Genomic DNA, 17,160 nt, shown 5'->3' with positions numbered 1-17,160 from the left:
GCTAATATGCATGATTAATTTGTTAATTCTAAATTACTAATACATAGAAATATAAGCAGTTCTGGAAGGATCTGTATTTAATATTTCATACCTGTTTGCTACTGTATGTGTCTCAATGGAATAAAATGGGAGTATTCTATCATTTAATTAAAAAATTAATTTAGACTTTATTTCCCCAAAGTAAGTTAAACTAGTATTTACTTTCCTTATGGAAGAGCTGCTAATATTTTCTATTATCTTTGAGTAGATATTGTTTTATATTTTCTCATACTACCAAGTAATGATTAAAAAAAAACAACTCACCTTGTCCTGTATTTTCTTTCTTTCTTTCTTTCTTTCTTTCTTTCTTTATTTCTTTTTTTCTTTCTTTCTTTCATTCTATATTATTTTTTGGGGGAAATACCAACATTTCTTTTTTTTTTTTTTTAAAGGTTATTTATTTATTTTGAGAGAGAGCAAAAGAGCATACGAATCACCAGTTGGGAAGGGTATGAGCTGGGAGGGGCAGAGAGAGAGAGGGATTAGAGAGAATCTAACAGGTTTCATGCTATTAGCAGAGAGCACTTTGTGGGGCTAGAACTCACCAACCATGAGATCATGAGCTGAAATCAAGAGTCAAAGGCTTAACTGACTGAGCCACCCAGGGGCTCCTGTATTATTTTACTTTAGATATAATTTTGGCTTCTAGTGTGATGATTGATTCCTGTTATGCATGAGAGCTGCGATTTAATTTCATGGAAGCATCTGTACTAAATTTGGAGTGATACAGTCGAGGCTGGTGTTTCATATTTTAGGAGGCTCTATATTTGGAAGTGCTATTGTACTGTTAGGTCACAGTGTGCATGTATTTTGAACAGCTTGTAGATTGAATTTGACATAGTACATAAATCATTTTGTTTTCGATTATTTCTGATATTTAAATTTTCCAAAGCAATTCAGGTTTGAAGACAAAAAGAGTATTGTTTTTTATCTTTTCCACATGTCAAATATAGTCATCTTTATTTTTATTCTGTTATTTTTTTTTTGATGCATAAGCCTGTACAAGATGTTTATTTATCTTCTAGAGATAACATTTTACTCTGTAAACTATTTTGCAGTTTGACTTTTTAACCTAATTATATACCTTGGACTTTCTCTATATCATTTCACATGAAGTTACCTTAATTTAAAAACATATATATATTTGTTAATGTTTATTTCATTTTTTTTAACTTTATTTTTTATTTTTTAAAATTTACATCCAAATTAGTTAGCATATAGTGAAGCAACGATTTCAGGGGTAGATTCCTTAATGCCCCGGACCCATTTAGCTGATCCCCCCTCCCACAACCCCTGCAGCAACCCTCAGTTTGTTCTCCATATTTATAAGTCTCTTCTGTTTTGTCCCCCTCCCTGTTTTTATATTAGTTTTGTTTCCCTTCCCTTATGTTCATCTGTTTTGTCTCTTAACGTTCTCATGTGAGTGAAGTCATATGATTTTTGTCTTTCTCTGACCGACTCATTTCACTTAGCATAATACCCTCCAGTTCCATCCACATAGTTGCAAATGGCAAGATTTCATTCTTTTTGCTTGCCGAGTAATACTCCATTGTATACATATACCATACTTCTTTATCCATTCATCCATCGATGGACATTTGGGCTCCTTCCTTACTTTGGCTATTGTTGATAGTGCTGCTATAAACATGGGGGTGCATGTGTCCCTTTGAAACAGCATACCTGTATCCCTTGGATAAATGCCTAGTAGTGCAGTTGCTGGGTCGTGGGGTAGTTCATTTTTAGTGTTTTGAGGAACCTCCATACTATTTTCCAGAGTGGCTGCACCAGCTTGCATTCGCATCTTTGCCACTTTTTGATGTCTCTGTTATGGTGATTTTAGGAAGTTTTTTTTATTCTCAGTGCTTAGAAACATTTTAGGTAGTACCAAAGGTATCTAATTCATAAAGGTTTAAAATTATTTGTTAGCAAACATTTTGAGCTTTGTACTTTCTTAGAGATATTTTATGGATAATTGGTTTATGATAACTATGTATTTCATGGTTATTGATCTCTTTGAATTTGCTGTCTGTAAAAGTAAGGATTCATTTAGAAAAAATAGAACCTACATTAGGTAGATTGTTGTCTTTCTTTTCTTGCTTTTTTTCAGTAGATAGGATTTGATTTAGAGAAATATGTATAAGAGTTTTGCAGTATTGGGGTTTCAAAACAGGTGAAAGAAAATAAGAGGTACAAACTCCCAGGTATAAATTAAATAAGTCACGGGGATGTAGAGTTCAGCACAGAGAATATTGTCACTACTATTGTAAATAATAACCTTGTATGGGGGCGCCTGTGTGGCTCATTTGGTTGAGCGTCTGCCTTTGGCTCAGGTCATGATCTCACGGTTTCGTGAGTTCTAGCCCCAGGTAGGGCTCTGTGCATTGACCACAGGGAGCCTGCTTGGGATTCTCTCTCTCTCTCTCTCTCTCTCTCTCTCTCTCTGCCCTTCCCCCATTCACACGGGCTCACTCACTCTCTCAAAGTAAATAATTAAAAAATAATAATAACTTTGTATGGTGACAGATGGAAAGTACACTTGTAGGGAGCATTTCTTAGTGTATGTAAAGTTGAATTACTATGTTATATACCTGAAACTAATATAATATTATATGTCAATTAAAGATAACAAAAAGATATTTAAAAAATAAACCAATAAAAGGTAGATTAATAGGAGAAAAGCAGTTTTTCTCAAAGATTTTATAATTTTTTTCTTAATCTCTGGTTATTTCTTATTTCCTAGACTTAACTTTAGATACTTTATTTTCTTTTTTCCTCATTATTGTCAGCTCTCTCTTTTAGTGTTATTAACATTATTTTTTCTGTTTGTTTTTGTTTTTGATGAATTAATACATACTTTTTGTTTTTTGCTTTTCATTTCCTTCTTTGTATTTTCCTTAGATTTTTTATTTTTTTTTTAAATTTTCTTTTTTCTTCAACGTTTTTATTTATTTTTTTTGGGACAGAGAGAGTCAGAGCATGAACGGGGGAGGGGCAGAGAGAGAGGGAGACACAGAGTCGGAAACAGGCTCCAGGCTCTGAGCCATCAGCCCAGAGCCTGACGCGGGGCTCGAACTCACGGACCGCGAGATCGTGACCTGGCTGAAGTCGGACGCTTAACCGACTGCGCCACCCAGGCGCCCCATATTTTCCTTAGATTTTATAGTGTTCTTCCTTTCCCAATTTCTAAAATTGAACATTTAATAAATTTATTTTTATTCTTACTTAGAAATGGAACTATAAAGTTTGTGAATCTTTTGGCAAATTGAGCTCTGTATCATAGATTTTGGTAGTCAGTATTTTATTTACTGGTATTTTCTAGGTCTTATATTAGTTTTACAAACTTTACTATTTGGCCTATCTATTTTTAAGAAATGATTTAATTATTTTTTTCTTAAAAAATTCTGTCAGTGATTTTTTCTTTGCTTTTTTTCCTTGTAAGAGGCTAGATAGAAAGTATAGTTAGTATGTACTATTTTCTATTCTTGAAGAAATTTATAAATTTTTTTGTAGTATAATATCATCTAATTTTTAGGAATATTCCATAGATTTGGGGCACCTGACTTAGTCAGTTAAGCATCTGACTCTCAATTTCAGCTCAGATCATGATCTCATGGTTCATGGGATCGAGCCATGCATCAGGCTGCACGCTGACAGCATAGAGCCTGCTTAGGATTCTCTCTCATCCTGTCAATCTCTGCTCTTCCCCTGCTCACTCCCTCTCTGTCTCAAAATAAAGTTAAAAAAATGAATATTCCATAGATTCTTTAAAAATACATATCTTCTATACCTGGGGAGGTATATAGATTTTTATATGTAATATAGATCAAACATATTCATTATTAAATTACTTATTCAGATACTCTGCATTATTTATTTTTTTAGTTTATCTGTCATAGGTAGAGATGAGTACATTTAATTCTCCTGCTACTTTTGATTTCTCATTTCATTTTCTACTGTTTTGCTTTGTGTGTTTTCATGTACTGTTTTCTGGAATGAAAAGATTCATGACAGTTATATGTTCATTGTAATTGATATTCTTCTGCATCATAATGTGCCCTTCTTTGTTTTATATTTTGGGTCTAGAATTCAATTTGAAATTATTTGGACATAATGAGTACTGAATCCTATTGTTTATATTTTTCTGGGGTAGTTTTACTTGTCTTTTTGTTGTTGTATGTTATTTTATTTTACTGATGTTTCTTATTTATTGCCTAGAGTGAAGTTCCCTCCTCTGATTTGATAATGTTTACCTGAATTTTCATAGATGTTTAACAGATAATATTTTCATACAATGTTTAACGGATGTGTTTAGCATAATTTTTATTTTGCAACTCATTTTTAATTGTCAATAATTTTTTGTTTCTTTTGCTCTCTTTCTTTTTTTAATGGGCAATGTTAACTTTCTTCAAAAAGTACTTTTGATAACTTAGATGGTCTGTATAGTTTTTTTTTTCCTAAATATTCACTTGTTTAACTTTTGAAATTTAAAAATTTTAAACTTAAGTCCATATTTCTTTACAAACTTTAGATGTAGAGCTGTCTATACACTCTTCTATTTGAAAAGAGGGAAAATGGACATAATTACACTTTTCTCATCAAATTCTCATTCCTGGTTTTTGTTACTATCCACTAGATTTTTTTGTCTAGTTTTTTATAGTTACATTATTACTACATTTACATTTTGTAGCTCTTTTCTCAATAGTTAGGATATATTTATATTCTGTTTTATAAACTTAACCACGATGGTTGTGTTTAGACATTGTATTATTATTCTTTGCTATGATTATTTTTTTGAAGTTGAACTTTAGATGTTTTTATTTGTTAATATTTCTTAACTTATCTAGTGTTCAGCATCAGTGAGTAACTACTAGTAAAATCCCGTTATGAGGAATATTATTAGCAGAATTATTACCATTACGTAGGATACTGTATAATAAAGAAATTTGAATGCCTGCCAGTGGCCTACAGTATTTTGCTTATTAGGTTACAAAGAGTTATGTTCCACAAATTATCCTGGTCAACAGATAATTTGTCTGTGCCCTGGCCATTCCTGTGCCATAACCAAAGAGCCATATCTGCAAAGTGCTGCACAAGTTCTATTGCAAATGTTGAAGTACTCCTTTACTTTTGTTTATCAAGCATCTGTTAACATTTTACTCTCTTCTCTTTACAACAAATATTCTAGTCACCTGTCTAATTCAAATTATATACTATCCAAACATTTTCTTGCCCACTCACGCATTCCTTTTAGGCATTGCTTCATAATTGCATTATGTACTGCTCCTCTCCCTTTGTTGTATTAGTTGAAGATCCGTTAATTTTTTTCTTCCCTGTCATAATTGGCATTGCTATCATTCTATTTCCGGTAATAAACAATGAAAATATCTTTTAATGGCATGTATTTAATTCATGGTTTTCTTTTACATTTGTGCCTCCCTGCCTCCATCCCTCCCTTCCTTTCTTCTTTCAAAGAATATTTAGTAGCTATTTAAGGCATCACAGTAAATACCTAAATTAGTGAGGAAAGAGTTATGGTACCACTCCCCTGGAGCTTGCATTCTGGTTGGGGAGACAGAAAAAAAACCAAACAAGTATACATACAGATAGTTGTTTCAAGTGCTAAGAGAGAGAAAAGCAAGGATTACACCTACATAAGGTTTTGTTGATTTCTAAAGGAAGAGACGGGTCTTGCCAAGTGAAAGAGAGGGTGAGCTTTGAGAAAGAGTGAATGTTCAGGAAACTGAAGGAAAACAATGGTTTATTTATTTAGTTGGGTAGAGAATAGCAAAATGTGAACTTGGAAGGACAGGCAGAGGATGGATAATCTGAGACAACTAGGTTTTAGAAATAAGTTGGATTTTTGTTTTTAAGTGCAAAGGAAAAGCAATGTAGGGTTTTTTTTGCAAGAGAATTAGAATTTCTTTTGCTACTTTGAAGGCAGTGGATTGGGGAGGAGCAGGAGTAAAAAGAGGACAGCAATTTGGAGGTTTTGTAATAATTTAAGCCAGAGATAGTCATAACTTCCAAAAGACAGTGGAGATGGAGAGAAGTGGGTGGATTTGTGGTAGACTTTGGAGAGAGAATCAGAAAGGCTTGCTGATAGATTGTTGGGAAGGGTGACCTGAACTTCAAAGGAGCAGGGACTTTTTTAGGAAGAGTGGTTTTATTTATTAGCTATTAGGATGTTGGGAATGGGTTAAAGCCAGGTTTTTGTAAAAGCTAGAAGGTAAGTGGAAAGTTCTGATATGAGGTGTAAGGAGTTTTTAAGGAGCTTTTGAGGGTACAGGATTCTCTAGAGAGTTCCCGAGTCACATTAGGAAATATTGAGGGCAACATAGGATTGGTAATTGGCGTGATGATATATATCTTGGGATGCTTGGACTTCCCACAGTGACTACGGTAAACAGGACCATTAGGCAGGATGAGATGTGCCCTCCTGGGAAGAGGAGGTCAATCTGACTTTGTTGTCTCACCTTTAATGTTGGCTTCCAAGAAGGCTTCTCTCTTAGGCCGCAAAGAGTCCTATGTAAAATTACAAAAATTTATTGCTATGAAGCACTTAGAGAATATTTAATTTTTGAAGATAGAGAATGAAACACTGATTCCTCTTATTTTTTCGTAGTTTTAACATTCTGAACATGCTACATAGTGTTTTCCCAGCATTGTATTTTTTAGAGTGAAAATACAAAAATGAAAAAGGCCAAGTTACAGAAGTTATTAGGATATTTAGTTTGTTTTTAATCCATGTTTGTATAGTTTTGTTTTTTACTGTTTTCATCTTTGTTAAATTTTATATTTTAATGGAAGAGATATATCAGTTTTAAATTCCTTTGTGGTATCAAGAGCATATTATTAGTACTTAGAGTTTTGAATCTGAATAAATCAGATTTATTGGTCACATTTTACTCCATGTTCATAATAACATTTCATAACTAAGAATGCCCTTCTCCCTAAAAAATGTACTCAAAGGTTAACTTTTAAAAAAATGTATATTACAGTTTACCAAAAACAAGATTACTAAGTTAGAGCCTGGTGAGTTTTGACTATGACTAAGAATTTGATTCTTTTAGGCTATTATTTTGATTTAGATGCTTATTAAATTTTGATTTAGGATTATATCAGAACATTAACCAATGGAGGGTAATCCTGTTCATTCACAGATCATAAGTAATAGCATAACAATTTATTATAATCAGTAAATATCTGAAATCATACCTTGTCTACTTTTTTAATCTTTAACATGGATCTTACCCAGCCATGGTATATCTCCAACAATTGTTTCTGAATAGAATTTTGAAGATCTATAGTGAAGAGTATTCCTCAGTTGCTTTTTTTTTTTTAGTATCTAGAAATTAGAATGTTTAATAACAAATGACTTGTTCTTCCAGCAGTATCCATATGCTGACTTGTCCCAAACCCCACCATTATGTGTGTCTGCTATTGATGGAATGTGTTGTGCTGGAAAAACCATTGAGAGCTAATGGTATTTACTAAGAAACGAGAATAGATAGAAATCCACAGATTACCAGTATTTAATACATAAGCAGCAAATGAATAGCAAGTACAAAGATTGAGAAGGGATTTTTAGGAAAAGGAGAAGACAACTTGGTATGTTGGAATATAAGAAGCCATCCAAACCAGAAAAGGAGAGTTTCAGGAAGGAGTGAGTGGGTCAGCAAGATCAGATGCCACAGAGAGAAATGTTAAGAATAAAGACGGGTAAATATCTGTTGCATTTGACCATTAGGAAATGGTGACCTTACTGAGGCATCAGTATGGTGTAGGCAGAAGGATTATATCAACATATTGACAAAGAGACAAGAAGTGATAAAATGAAGACTGCAAGTGTGAACTCTCGAAGAGCCTTAATCCCTTTCCTCCAATACTACATAGTCTCTGATTACTAAATTTTGAAGCATTTGTACTTGAAGTTGAAGATGTTAAATCTGAGCCATTCATAGCTCCTTGCACAATTGCGAGAAACCTGGCATTTTTGTATTAATGTAATAATTTCTGTAAAACTAAATATTTAAAGTTCCAGAACACTTAAAGCACAACTAAATGGCAGCCTTTAATACAAGTGCTAATTTTCTTTCATTCTTTCTTTTTTTAAAGTCTTGGCTACTTATGATTCAGCAGACAGAGCAACTTAGTAGAATAATGAAGACACATGCAGAGGACCTAAATTCTGGACCCTTACACAGGCTCACCATGATGATTAAAGATAAGCAACAGATGAAGAAAAGTTTTATAGGTGTTCATCAGCAGATAGAGGCAGAGATGATCAAGGTTTGTCTTTTTATTCTGGAATTCTTTTTTTAATTTGACTTTGAGACTCACTGAAATATTTCATCTTGTTTGACTTTTAAAAATTGTTTAGTCATCATTTTATTTATTTATTTGTTTATTATTTTATTTTTGATTTTTTAAAATTTACATCCAAATTAGTTAACATATAGTGCAACAATGATTTCAGGAGTAGATTCCTTAATGCCCCTTACCCATATAGCCCATCCCCCCTCCCACAACCCCTGCAGTAACCCTCAGTTTGTTCTCCATATTTTTGAGTCTCTTCTGTTTTGTCCCCCTCCCTGTTTTTATATTAGTTTTGTTTCCTTTCCCTTATGTTCATCTGTTTTGTCTCTTAAAGTCCTCATATGAGTGAAGTCATATGATTTTTGTCTTTCTCTGACTCATTTTACTTAACATGATACCCTCCAGTTCCATGCACGTAGTTGCAAATGGCAAGAATTCATTCTTTTTGCTTGCCGAGTAATACTCCATTGTATATATCTACCATACTTCTTTATCCATTCATCCATCGATGGACATTTGGGCTCCTTCCATACTTTGGCTGTTGTTGATAGTGCTGCTATAAACATGGGGGTGCATGTGTCCCTTTGAAACAGCACACCTGTATCCCTTGGATAAATACCTAGTAGTGCAATTGCTGGGTTATAGGGTAGTTCTGTTTTTAGTTTTTTGAGGAACCTCCATACTATTTTCCAGAGTGGCTGCACCAACTTGCATTCCCACCAACAATGCAAAAGAGATCCTCTTTCTCCGCATCCTCGCCAACATCTGTTGTTGCCTGAGTTGTTAATGTTAGTCAGTCTGACAGGTATAAGGAGGTATCTCATTGTGGTTTTGATTTGTATTTCCCTGATGATGAGTGATGTTGAGCATTTTTTCATGTGTTGGTGGGCCATCATTTTATTATTAGAAATAGGTTTTGGTGTCTCTAATAAGTGATATTTTATTCCTATTTATTATAAAACATTATTGATTATAAGCTGTACTATTACTTTATATACTCTTCTGAAAGAAAAGAATGCTGCCAATTAGACTATACAGTGCTCTCTTATCACTTTGAATTTTTATTTTTTACTTACTGCAGTAGCTCTTTTAAGTTTTATGATTTTAATTTTTACTATGCATATAATAGAAAAGAAAATACAGGCAAAATAAATGAGTTTTGATATTTCTAAAATTTTTTTCACAATCAGAGTTTGTTTTTTTCTGGGTAACTTTTTAAAATGTTTTTTATTATGAAAGTTTCAAATGTGCAAAAGGAGAGAGAATAGTAAAACAAACTCCCATTGACTGATCCACCCACATAGTCAAGGTTTTTTAAAATCTATACTCACCTCCATTTTCTAATACACTGAACCATTTAAAAAATTTCAGATATCATTGTATCCATAAATATTTTAGTATATATTGCTAAAATAAATATTAAAAAAAACTTAACTATATTATCATTAACCTACGTAAAAATAACAGTAATTTCTTAATGTTATAAAATATTCTGACTGTGCTCAACTGATTGTTTTTTAAATGTTTTTTTACAGTTGGTTCATTTGAATCATGACCCAAACATGCATTTGAATAATTTTAATCTGTAGGTGTCCCCCCCCCCCATTTTTTAAAAGTTTATTTATTTTGAGAGAGAAAGAGCACATGCATGTGAAAGCAGGGGAGGGTCAGAGAGAGAATCCCAAGAAGGTTCTGCGCTGTCAGTGCAGAAAACCAGTGTGGGGCTTGATCACACAAACCCTGAGATCATGACCTGAACTTCAATCAAGAGTTGGACACTTAAGCTGACTGAGCCACCCAGGCACCTACCACTCCCAACCTTTTAAAAATGCTATTTATTTGTGGAAGAAATTGGGTAATTTGCTCTATAGAATTGAAGTTCCTTAATTTTTGACTTTATTGTTAGCATCTTGTGATGTGATTTCACATATTTCTTCATCCTTCAATTTTCCTGTAAACTGGAGAGTAATTAGATTGGCTTGATAACATTCTGTCTACTTATTTGGGGCAAGAATACATGATAGGTGCTGGTATAGACTTCCTGTTTTTTTTTCCCCCTATCAGAGATATCTAATGTCATCTTGTTTATCTATTTGTGATGTTAAGCTTGTCTAATAGGTTCCAGTCCTGCTAGCCTGATCAACCTATGAAAAAAGTTTCTTTTCAGACATTTACCTAATAGGTTTAGAAATAATTGATGTTCACTGCTTAGATCCATTATTTTACTAGGGGTTGTAAAATGGCAGTATTTTACTTCTATCATTCCTAATATGATTGTTAGCTATAATTTTTCAATAGAAAGTTTTGTTATATCACCTACTTGGCTACCCTGAGGTATCATTCATATACAAGAATCAGGATAAATGCTTGCTTTTTGCAATTAATAAGCCAGCTTGGAGAACATGAATTGGTTCTTTAGCAACTTCAGAAGTTAAGACTTCCAGTTTCCAGTCCAGCATATAAGAAGATTAGAAGTTGTCACTCATTCCTAACAAGGAGTTAAAATTTGAACAAATAGAAAAATCATCAATTGCTTTTAGATCCTTAAGAGAAGTGACGTGACAGGGCAAATGGCTCCCCCTAAAATTGGAGAGACAGACAAGCGAATACAGAGAATTACAACTTATCAGAGCAAAAGCCTCTTTGGGAAATAGTACTGGTTATAGGAAAACCTGGAGTGTAAGTGACAAATTCTGGAGGCTCAGTGTGGACAACTCTGACAGTTAAAACCTCCAGGGGGAGCTACTTATTGAGGGAACTACACACTTCTGTGAATTTTACCTCCTAGACCTCTACCAGGTTCTCACAGTGAATATTGGAGAAAAAGCTCATGCTTCAGGAGGGAAAAGGAACCATTTTGCCATATGCCAAAGCATTCTGTTCTTAATAAAGTCGCTTAGGAGAAACTGTTTACCTGTAACCTAATTGATCTGGGGCAAGGGGGATTCATAACTCCTGTCCACTCTGAGTGGAGAGTGGGCTAGTGAGCTGAGGAACACATGTGAAGTTCATAGCCAGAGGTATAGGCTCAGTAAAAGACTGAGGCCTAATCATAGGCTATAAAATACTTTCCCTTTTTCTGGCAGCTTATCACCACGTTAGTAAGTCCGGTTTAATCAGTTCCTTTTGCTCGGTACAATCTGCCTGGCAATCAAGAAAACATAACAAGGCTTACCAAGAGCCAAACATGCAGAATTGGAAGAGACAGAACAAGCATCAGAACCAGACACAGCAGGGATGTTGGAAATCTCAGACCAGGAACTTAAAACAACTATGAATAATATGCTAAGGGCTCTGATGGATAAAGTAAGTACGAAAGAGCAGATGGGTGATGTAAGCATAAAGTTGGAAATCCTAGGAAAGAACCAAAAAGAAATACTAGAGATCTAAAATACCTTAATAGAAGTGAAGAATGACTTTGAAGGGCTTAGTAGGAGATTAGACACAATAGAGGAAATAATCTCTGAAGTTGAGGATATATCAGTAACATTCTATAAAACTGAAAGCAGAGAATACAGACTGAAAAAAAAAAAATGGAACAGAATATCCAAGAACTGTGAGGCAGCTACAAAAGATGTAACATATGTATAATGGAATACCTGTAGGAGAAGAAAGAGAGAAAGGAACAAGAAATATTTGAAATAATAATGACTGAGAATCTGTCCAAATTAATGTCAGACACCAAACAGTAGTTCTAGGAAGCTCAGAGAACACCAAACAGAATAAATGACCAAAAAACTACACTCTAGCCATGTTTATTTCAAGCTATAGATAATCAAAGATAAAGAAAAAATCCTGAAAGAAGCCTGAGTACAAAAGCACCTTAACGTATGGAAGAACATATAAGAATTACATCTGATTTCTCCTCAGAATTAAGTAGGCAAGAAGGGAGTAGAATGAAATATTTAAGTGTTGAGAGAAAAAACCCACTTTCCTCGAATTCTATGCCCTGTGAAATTATCCTTCAAAAATGAAATAAAGACTTTCTTTGATAGACAAAAATTGAGGAAATTTGTATCCAGTGGACTGAGAAGGAAAATAATATAGGTCAGTAACTCAGATCTACATCATGAAAGGAAGAGCACTGGGGAAGGAATGTGAAGATAAAGTAAAAATTTATGTTTCTCACTCTTAATTAATCTAACACATAACACTTTATTGAAAATCGTAACAGCAACGTTTGATTATGTACAGTCATGAATATATCTTGTGTGTGTGTATATATATAGATATATGTTTATGTATGCTTATATATAAGTTAAATGAATGACAGCAATGATAGATGGGAAGGAGGAATTAGGATTATTTTGTTATTGTAAGATACTTATGTGGTATAGTGGTCCTTGAAATGTGGTATAATGGTATAGTGGTCTTTGACAGTAGGCTTGCATTAGTTTTAAATACATATTGTGAACTCTAGGGCACTTACTAAAAAAAAGTTAAAAAAGAAATGTAACTGATACGCTAAGAAATAAGAGAGGGTGGAATTGTATAAAATACTCACTTAAAACCACAGAAAAGTATAAAAAAGAGTGTTAGAAATAGGAACAAATAACAAGGATAACAATTAGGAAACTAACAAATATGGTACCTATTAATCCAAGTGTGTGGATAAGTACTTTGAAGGTCAGTGGTCTAAATGAGCCCATTAAGGGACATTTCAGAGTGGATTTACAAACAAGACCCAAGTATATGTTGTCTACAATAAACCCATTTTAGATATTAAGACACATATAGATTGATAGTAAATGGATGGAGAAAGATATACTATGCTAATCCTAATCAAAAGGAAGTAGAAGTAGCTATATTAATTTCAGACAGAGCAGACTTTTAAGTGTTTTTTGGGTACAGAATCAAGGACCTGCATTTGTTTAGTCTTTCCATAGATAGAATAACAGATTTCATGTATGTATGTAATGACCACTGTCATGATTATTATGTAGCCAACAGTGATTGTTAGATACATCTTATTTTAAGTGATGTTACAATATCTGAAAAACCCAAAACACAAAAACCAAAAAACTCATGTTAGAACTGGTAAATTGTTACAACTCAGTTATTCTGTATATTAAAATAAATATTTTTTAGAAAAAATATTTTATACATAGTATATTAATCTATTGGTCTTTAAATTTTAGATGATGACAGCACTATTTCTTGATTTGCTTTTATTTTTAAGAGATGTTTTTCTTTTTTCATATGGCGTTGAATTTATCATTGACTTCTAAACCAGTGTTTAATATATTGTCTATAATGTATATTAAGGAACAACTCTGATCTATAAGCAATAAAAATATATTAGGACTTAAGTTCTTGACAAATATAAATTTAATCATTTAAAATTTGTTTTGCATTTTTTTTTGACAGGTTACGAAGACAGAATTAGAAAAATTAAAGTCCAGCTATAGACAGTTGATAAAAGAAATGAATTCTGCCAGAGAGAAATATAAAGAAGCTTTAGCTAAAGGTATGGCAAAATTATGAAAAATGTTTATTTTAGTGATTTTTATTCTTATCATTTGAAGATTGTCTTTAAAGTACCAGAATAATTCCACTTAGACCAATTCACATTTAAAAAATATCAAAATATGTCAAAATAGACTAATTGTCAAACTGTTTAATGTCTTTTTATTTTTTGTCTTTTTAAAAAAATGATGTAAATTAGTTTTTACTTTTTAGTAGTTCATACTAAATGGAATTATGTAGCACTTGTAAATAAAATGCAAGGAATATTTAAAAATTTCTCTCTAGAAGTTTAATTACTGAATGTAAATAAGAAAAATAGGTTGTATTTGTTAAGATACCATTTTTAGCTCTCTTTTTGCCTATGGTATTTAAAAGCCACTAAAGCAGCCAGACCATTTTATAGCATTATTTTGCCTTCATAGCTTAATTTTTTTATCTTAAAAAATTTTTTTTAATGTTTTTATTTTAGTTTTGAAAGAGAGACAGAGCATGAGTGGGGGAGGTGCAGAGAGAGTGAGGGAGACACAGAATCCAAAGCAGGCTCCAGGCTCTGAGCTGTCAGCACAGAGCCTGACGCGGGGCTCGAACTCAAAGACAGTGAGATCATGGCCTGAACTGAAGTCAGACACTTAACCGACTGAGCCACCCAGGCGCCCCTTCATAGCTTAATTTTATGTGTATATATTTCCTCTAACATTTTCATAAGAAGCTTTGGAAGTAAATAGAAAGAGAAACATATTATTTATGTTTTAAATAAGCATTTATGATTATGAGTCTTTAAATGTGAGTAAACAGTCTTCATATTTAGATTTTTTTTTAATGATAAAAGTTGGAGGTTTTTAAAAAAATTCTTCCTGTCTAAATATAAGCTTTATTAGTAATTCTATCTTCTTTTTCTTTTTACTAACATATTTCTCTTGGTCTTTTACTTGTGTATTATATTCTTACTTTGTGGAGGTAAATGAAATAAATAGCTCCTACATTTCAATGTATCTTGCACAATGGAAGCACCATGTTTATGTTAATCCCAGTAGACTAAAAGAGATACTGATTTAACATGCAGTTCTCCCTCCTTCCCTTTCCTACGTCTTTCCTTTGTAATGATATAGTTTATTTTGGTTTAAAAAATGAAATCTAATTCTGATGTCATAATAAAATTTTAAATAGTTCTTATACATAGTACTTACACTATTGAAGATTTTCCACAGATAGTAATTTTTCTTTATTGTTTTTTATTTTAATTTAGATAAAATACCATTTAGTGTTGTATTAATAATAGGAAGACTGTTTTTTTGTTTGTTTTTTATAAAGTTTATTTACTTTGAGAGACAGAGCAAGTGAGCAGGGGAAGGGCAGAGAGAGAATCCTAAGCAGGCTCTGCACTGTCAGCATGGAGCCTGACTCACAAACCATGAGATCATGACCTAAGCCAGAATCAAGAGTGGGTTGCTCAACCGACTGAATGAACCACCCAGGCTCCCCTGAAGTCTGCATTTTTTTTTTAAGTTTAAAAAAAATTTTTAATGTTTAGTTTTGAGAGAGAGTGAGTGAGCTGGGGAGGGGCAGAGAGTGAGGGAGACACAGAATCTGAAGCAGACTCCAGGTTCTGAGCTGTCAGCACAGAGCCTGACGCGGGACTTGAACACACTAACTGTGAGATTATGATCTGAGCCAAGTCAGATGCTTAACTGACTGAACCACCTAGGCACCCCCTGAACACTGTAGTTTTAATTAATCCCAAGAAATGTATTACGTGGCTGAATCTCCTGAAATTAAAATATGTGAACTTATTTACATTTCTCCTTCTAAAGGTATTAGTGATAATATTTTCCTATTTTCAAGAATTTTATTGCTCTTTATCAAATATTTGATCAACTTATATCCTGTGGAATACATATTTTAAAAATAACTTCTTGTATTAATTTGTTTGATATGTGACATATTACATTTCTTTTTTTATAATCAACACTATCTTTATACTCCTGTTTATGTGAAAAAGTGTAAAATTATATTTTTGAATACTTTGTTTCTGTTATCAAACTGCTTTTTATATTTAACATGGAAATAGGGGTTCTTTTGTGAAGTTATTTATTCTTTATAAGGATGATATGATGGCAAATCTTCCAACATTTGCAGACTTAATGTCAGAACTTTAGTTCATTGTATAGGCCAGAACAGGGCAGTTCTGAAATGGGTCCTAGGGACAGCTAGGCAGTGACAGTGAATACCCCCAGTATGGCTGTAGCATCCAGTCATTACTTTAGATATTAGGGGGTCTTAAAACCCCAGTTTGACATTTAGCTCCCAGCTAGAGAAGACAAGGCTTTGGGGGAGACAAGGCTTTGGGGGAAACAAGGCCTGAAAATAATTCCTATAGTAAAAGGGTTAAATTCTGGATTTGATTGAGAATGGGTTCAGTTGATTGAGAAAGGGCTCAGTTACTATAACTAACTGGAGGTTTAGCAGTAGTAGATCAGCAGGAAGGCTAGGTTAATGCTGAAATTCCAAATTCCTGACCCCTGCTGTGTAGATTACACAAAATACTTTAAATTTTGAATATTAAAATTTATATCCAAAGGAACATCAGTTAATATTATTTAATGTAAAATATTACACTCATTTGTAATTTTACTGTGGCATTTTAATTAATTATTATTATTATTTTTTGTAATATACCTTAACTATTAAACTTGTTTTGCTCTGGGCTGGGCTGAGAAAGCAAATATTTGTCTTTAGTTGACTTCGACTAATTTGAAACTAGTCTATTGATTATTATTTATAACATATAAACTGAGAACAACCAAAATAATTTTAGCTAGCCTGTTGAGTTGAAGTTAGTAATTCAGAATGTTTCTTGACAGCAGCATAGAATAATGAGTTCTTAAATGCAAAATATACAGATTTTACTTTCTTATTGTGGATTAAGTTCTGAATACTTTAATTTGGTTGAGCACCTGTTTAGGTTTAACCATAAAACAGTTTTGTGAATTTATAAGTAAATGACTTCACAAAAGAACTCTTACAGGATCATATTGTATATGACTAAAGAAAGTTTTACTTTTCCTTTCCAATCTGGATATCTTTCTTTTTTTTTTTTTTCTTTTCTTTTTCTTGTCTAATTGCCTTAACTAGAACCTCTAGTATTATGTTGAATAGAAGTAGAAAGAGCAAAGATGTTTGTCTTGTTCCTCAACTTAGAGGGAAAATCTTTCAAAATCAAGTATTAAGTTAGGTATAGTTTCAAAATTCTTTTTCATCTGGTTGAAGTTCCTTTCATCTTCCTGCTTCTCTTTCTTTCTTTCTTTCTTTCTTTCTTTCTTTCTTTCTTTCTTTCTTTCT

At 33.0% G+C, this 17,160-nt stretch overlaps 1 protein-coding gene across 2 annotated transcripts in view; it reads left to right on the top strand.

Annotated features, from left to right (window-relative positions):
• FER (FER tyrosine kinase) overlaps positions 1 to 17,160 on the top strand; it is a 437,513-nt gene that overhangs the window by 66,612 nt on the left and 353,741 nt on the right. For both annotated transcript variants that reach the window (XM_040447039.1, XM_040447033.1), the window contains 2 exons: positions 8,155 to 8,328; positions 13,723 to 13,822. In XM_040447039.1, coding sequence (XP_040302973.1) covers positions 8,155 to 8,328; positions 13,723 to 13,822 — 274 coding nt within the window. The remainder of the gene's footprint in view (positions 1 to 8,154; positions 8,329 to 13,722; positions 13,823 to 17,160) is intronic.

The sequence above is a fragment of the Herpailurus yagouaroundi genome, unplaced genomic scaffold, assembly GCF_014898765.1.
Source record: "Herpailurus yagouaroundi ecotype Mexico unplaced genomic scaffold, PumYag 29, whole genome shotgun sequence".
Lineage (NCBI taxonomy): Eukaryota > Metazoa > Chordata > Mammalia > Carnivora > Felidae > Herpailurus > Herpailurus yagouaroundi.
This window is presented reverse-complemented; position numbering and strand designations above follow the sequence as displayed.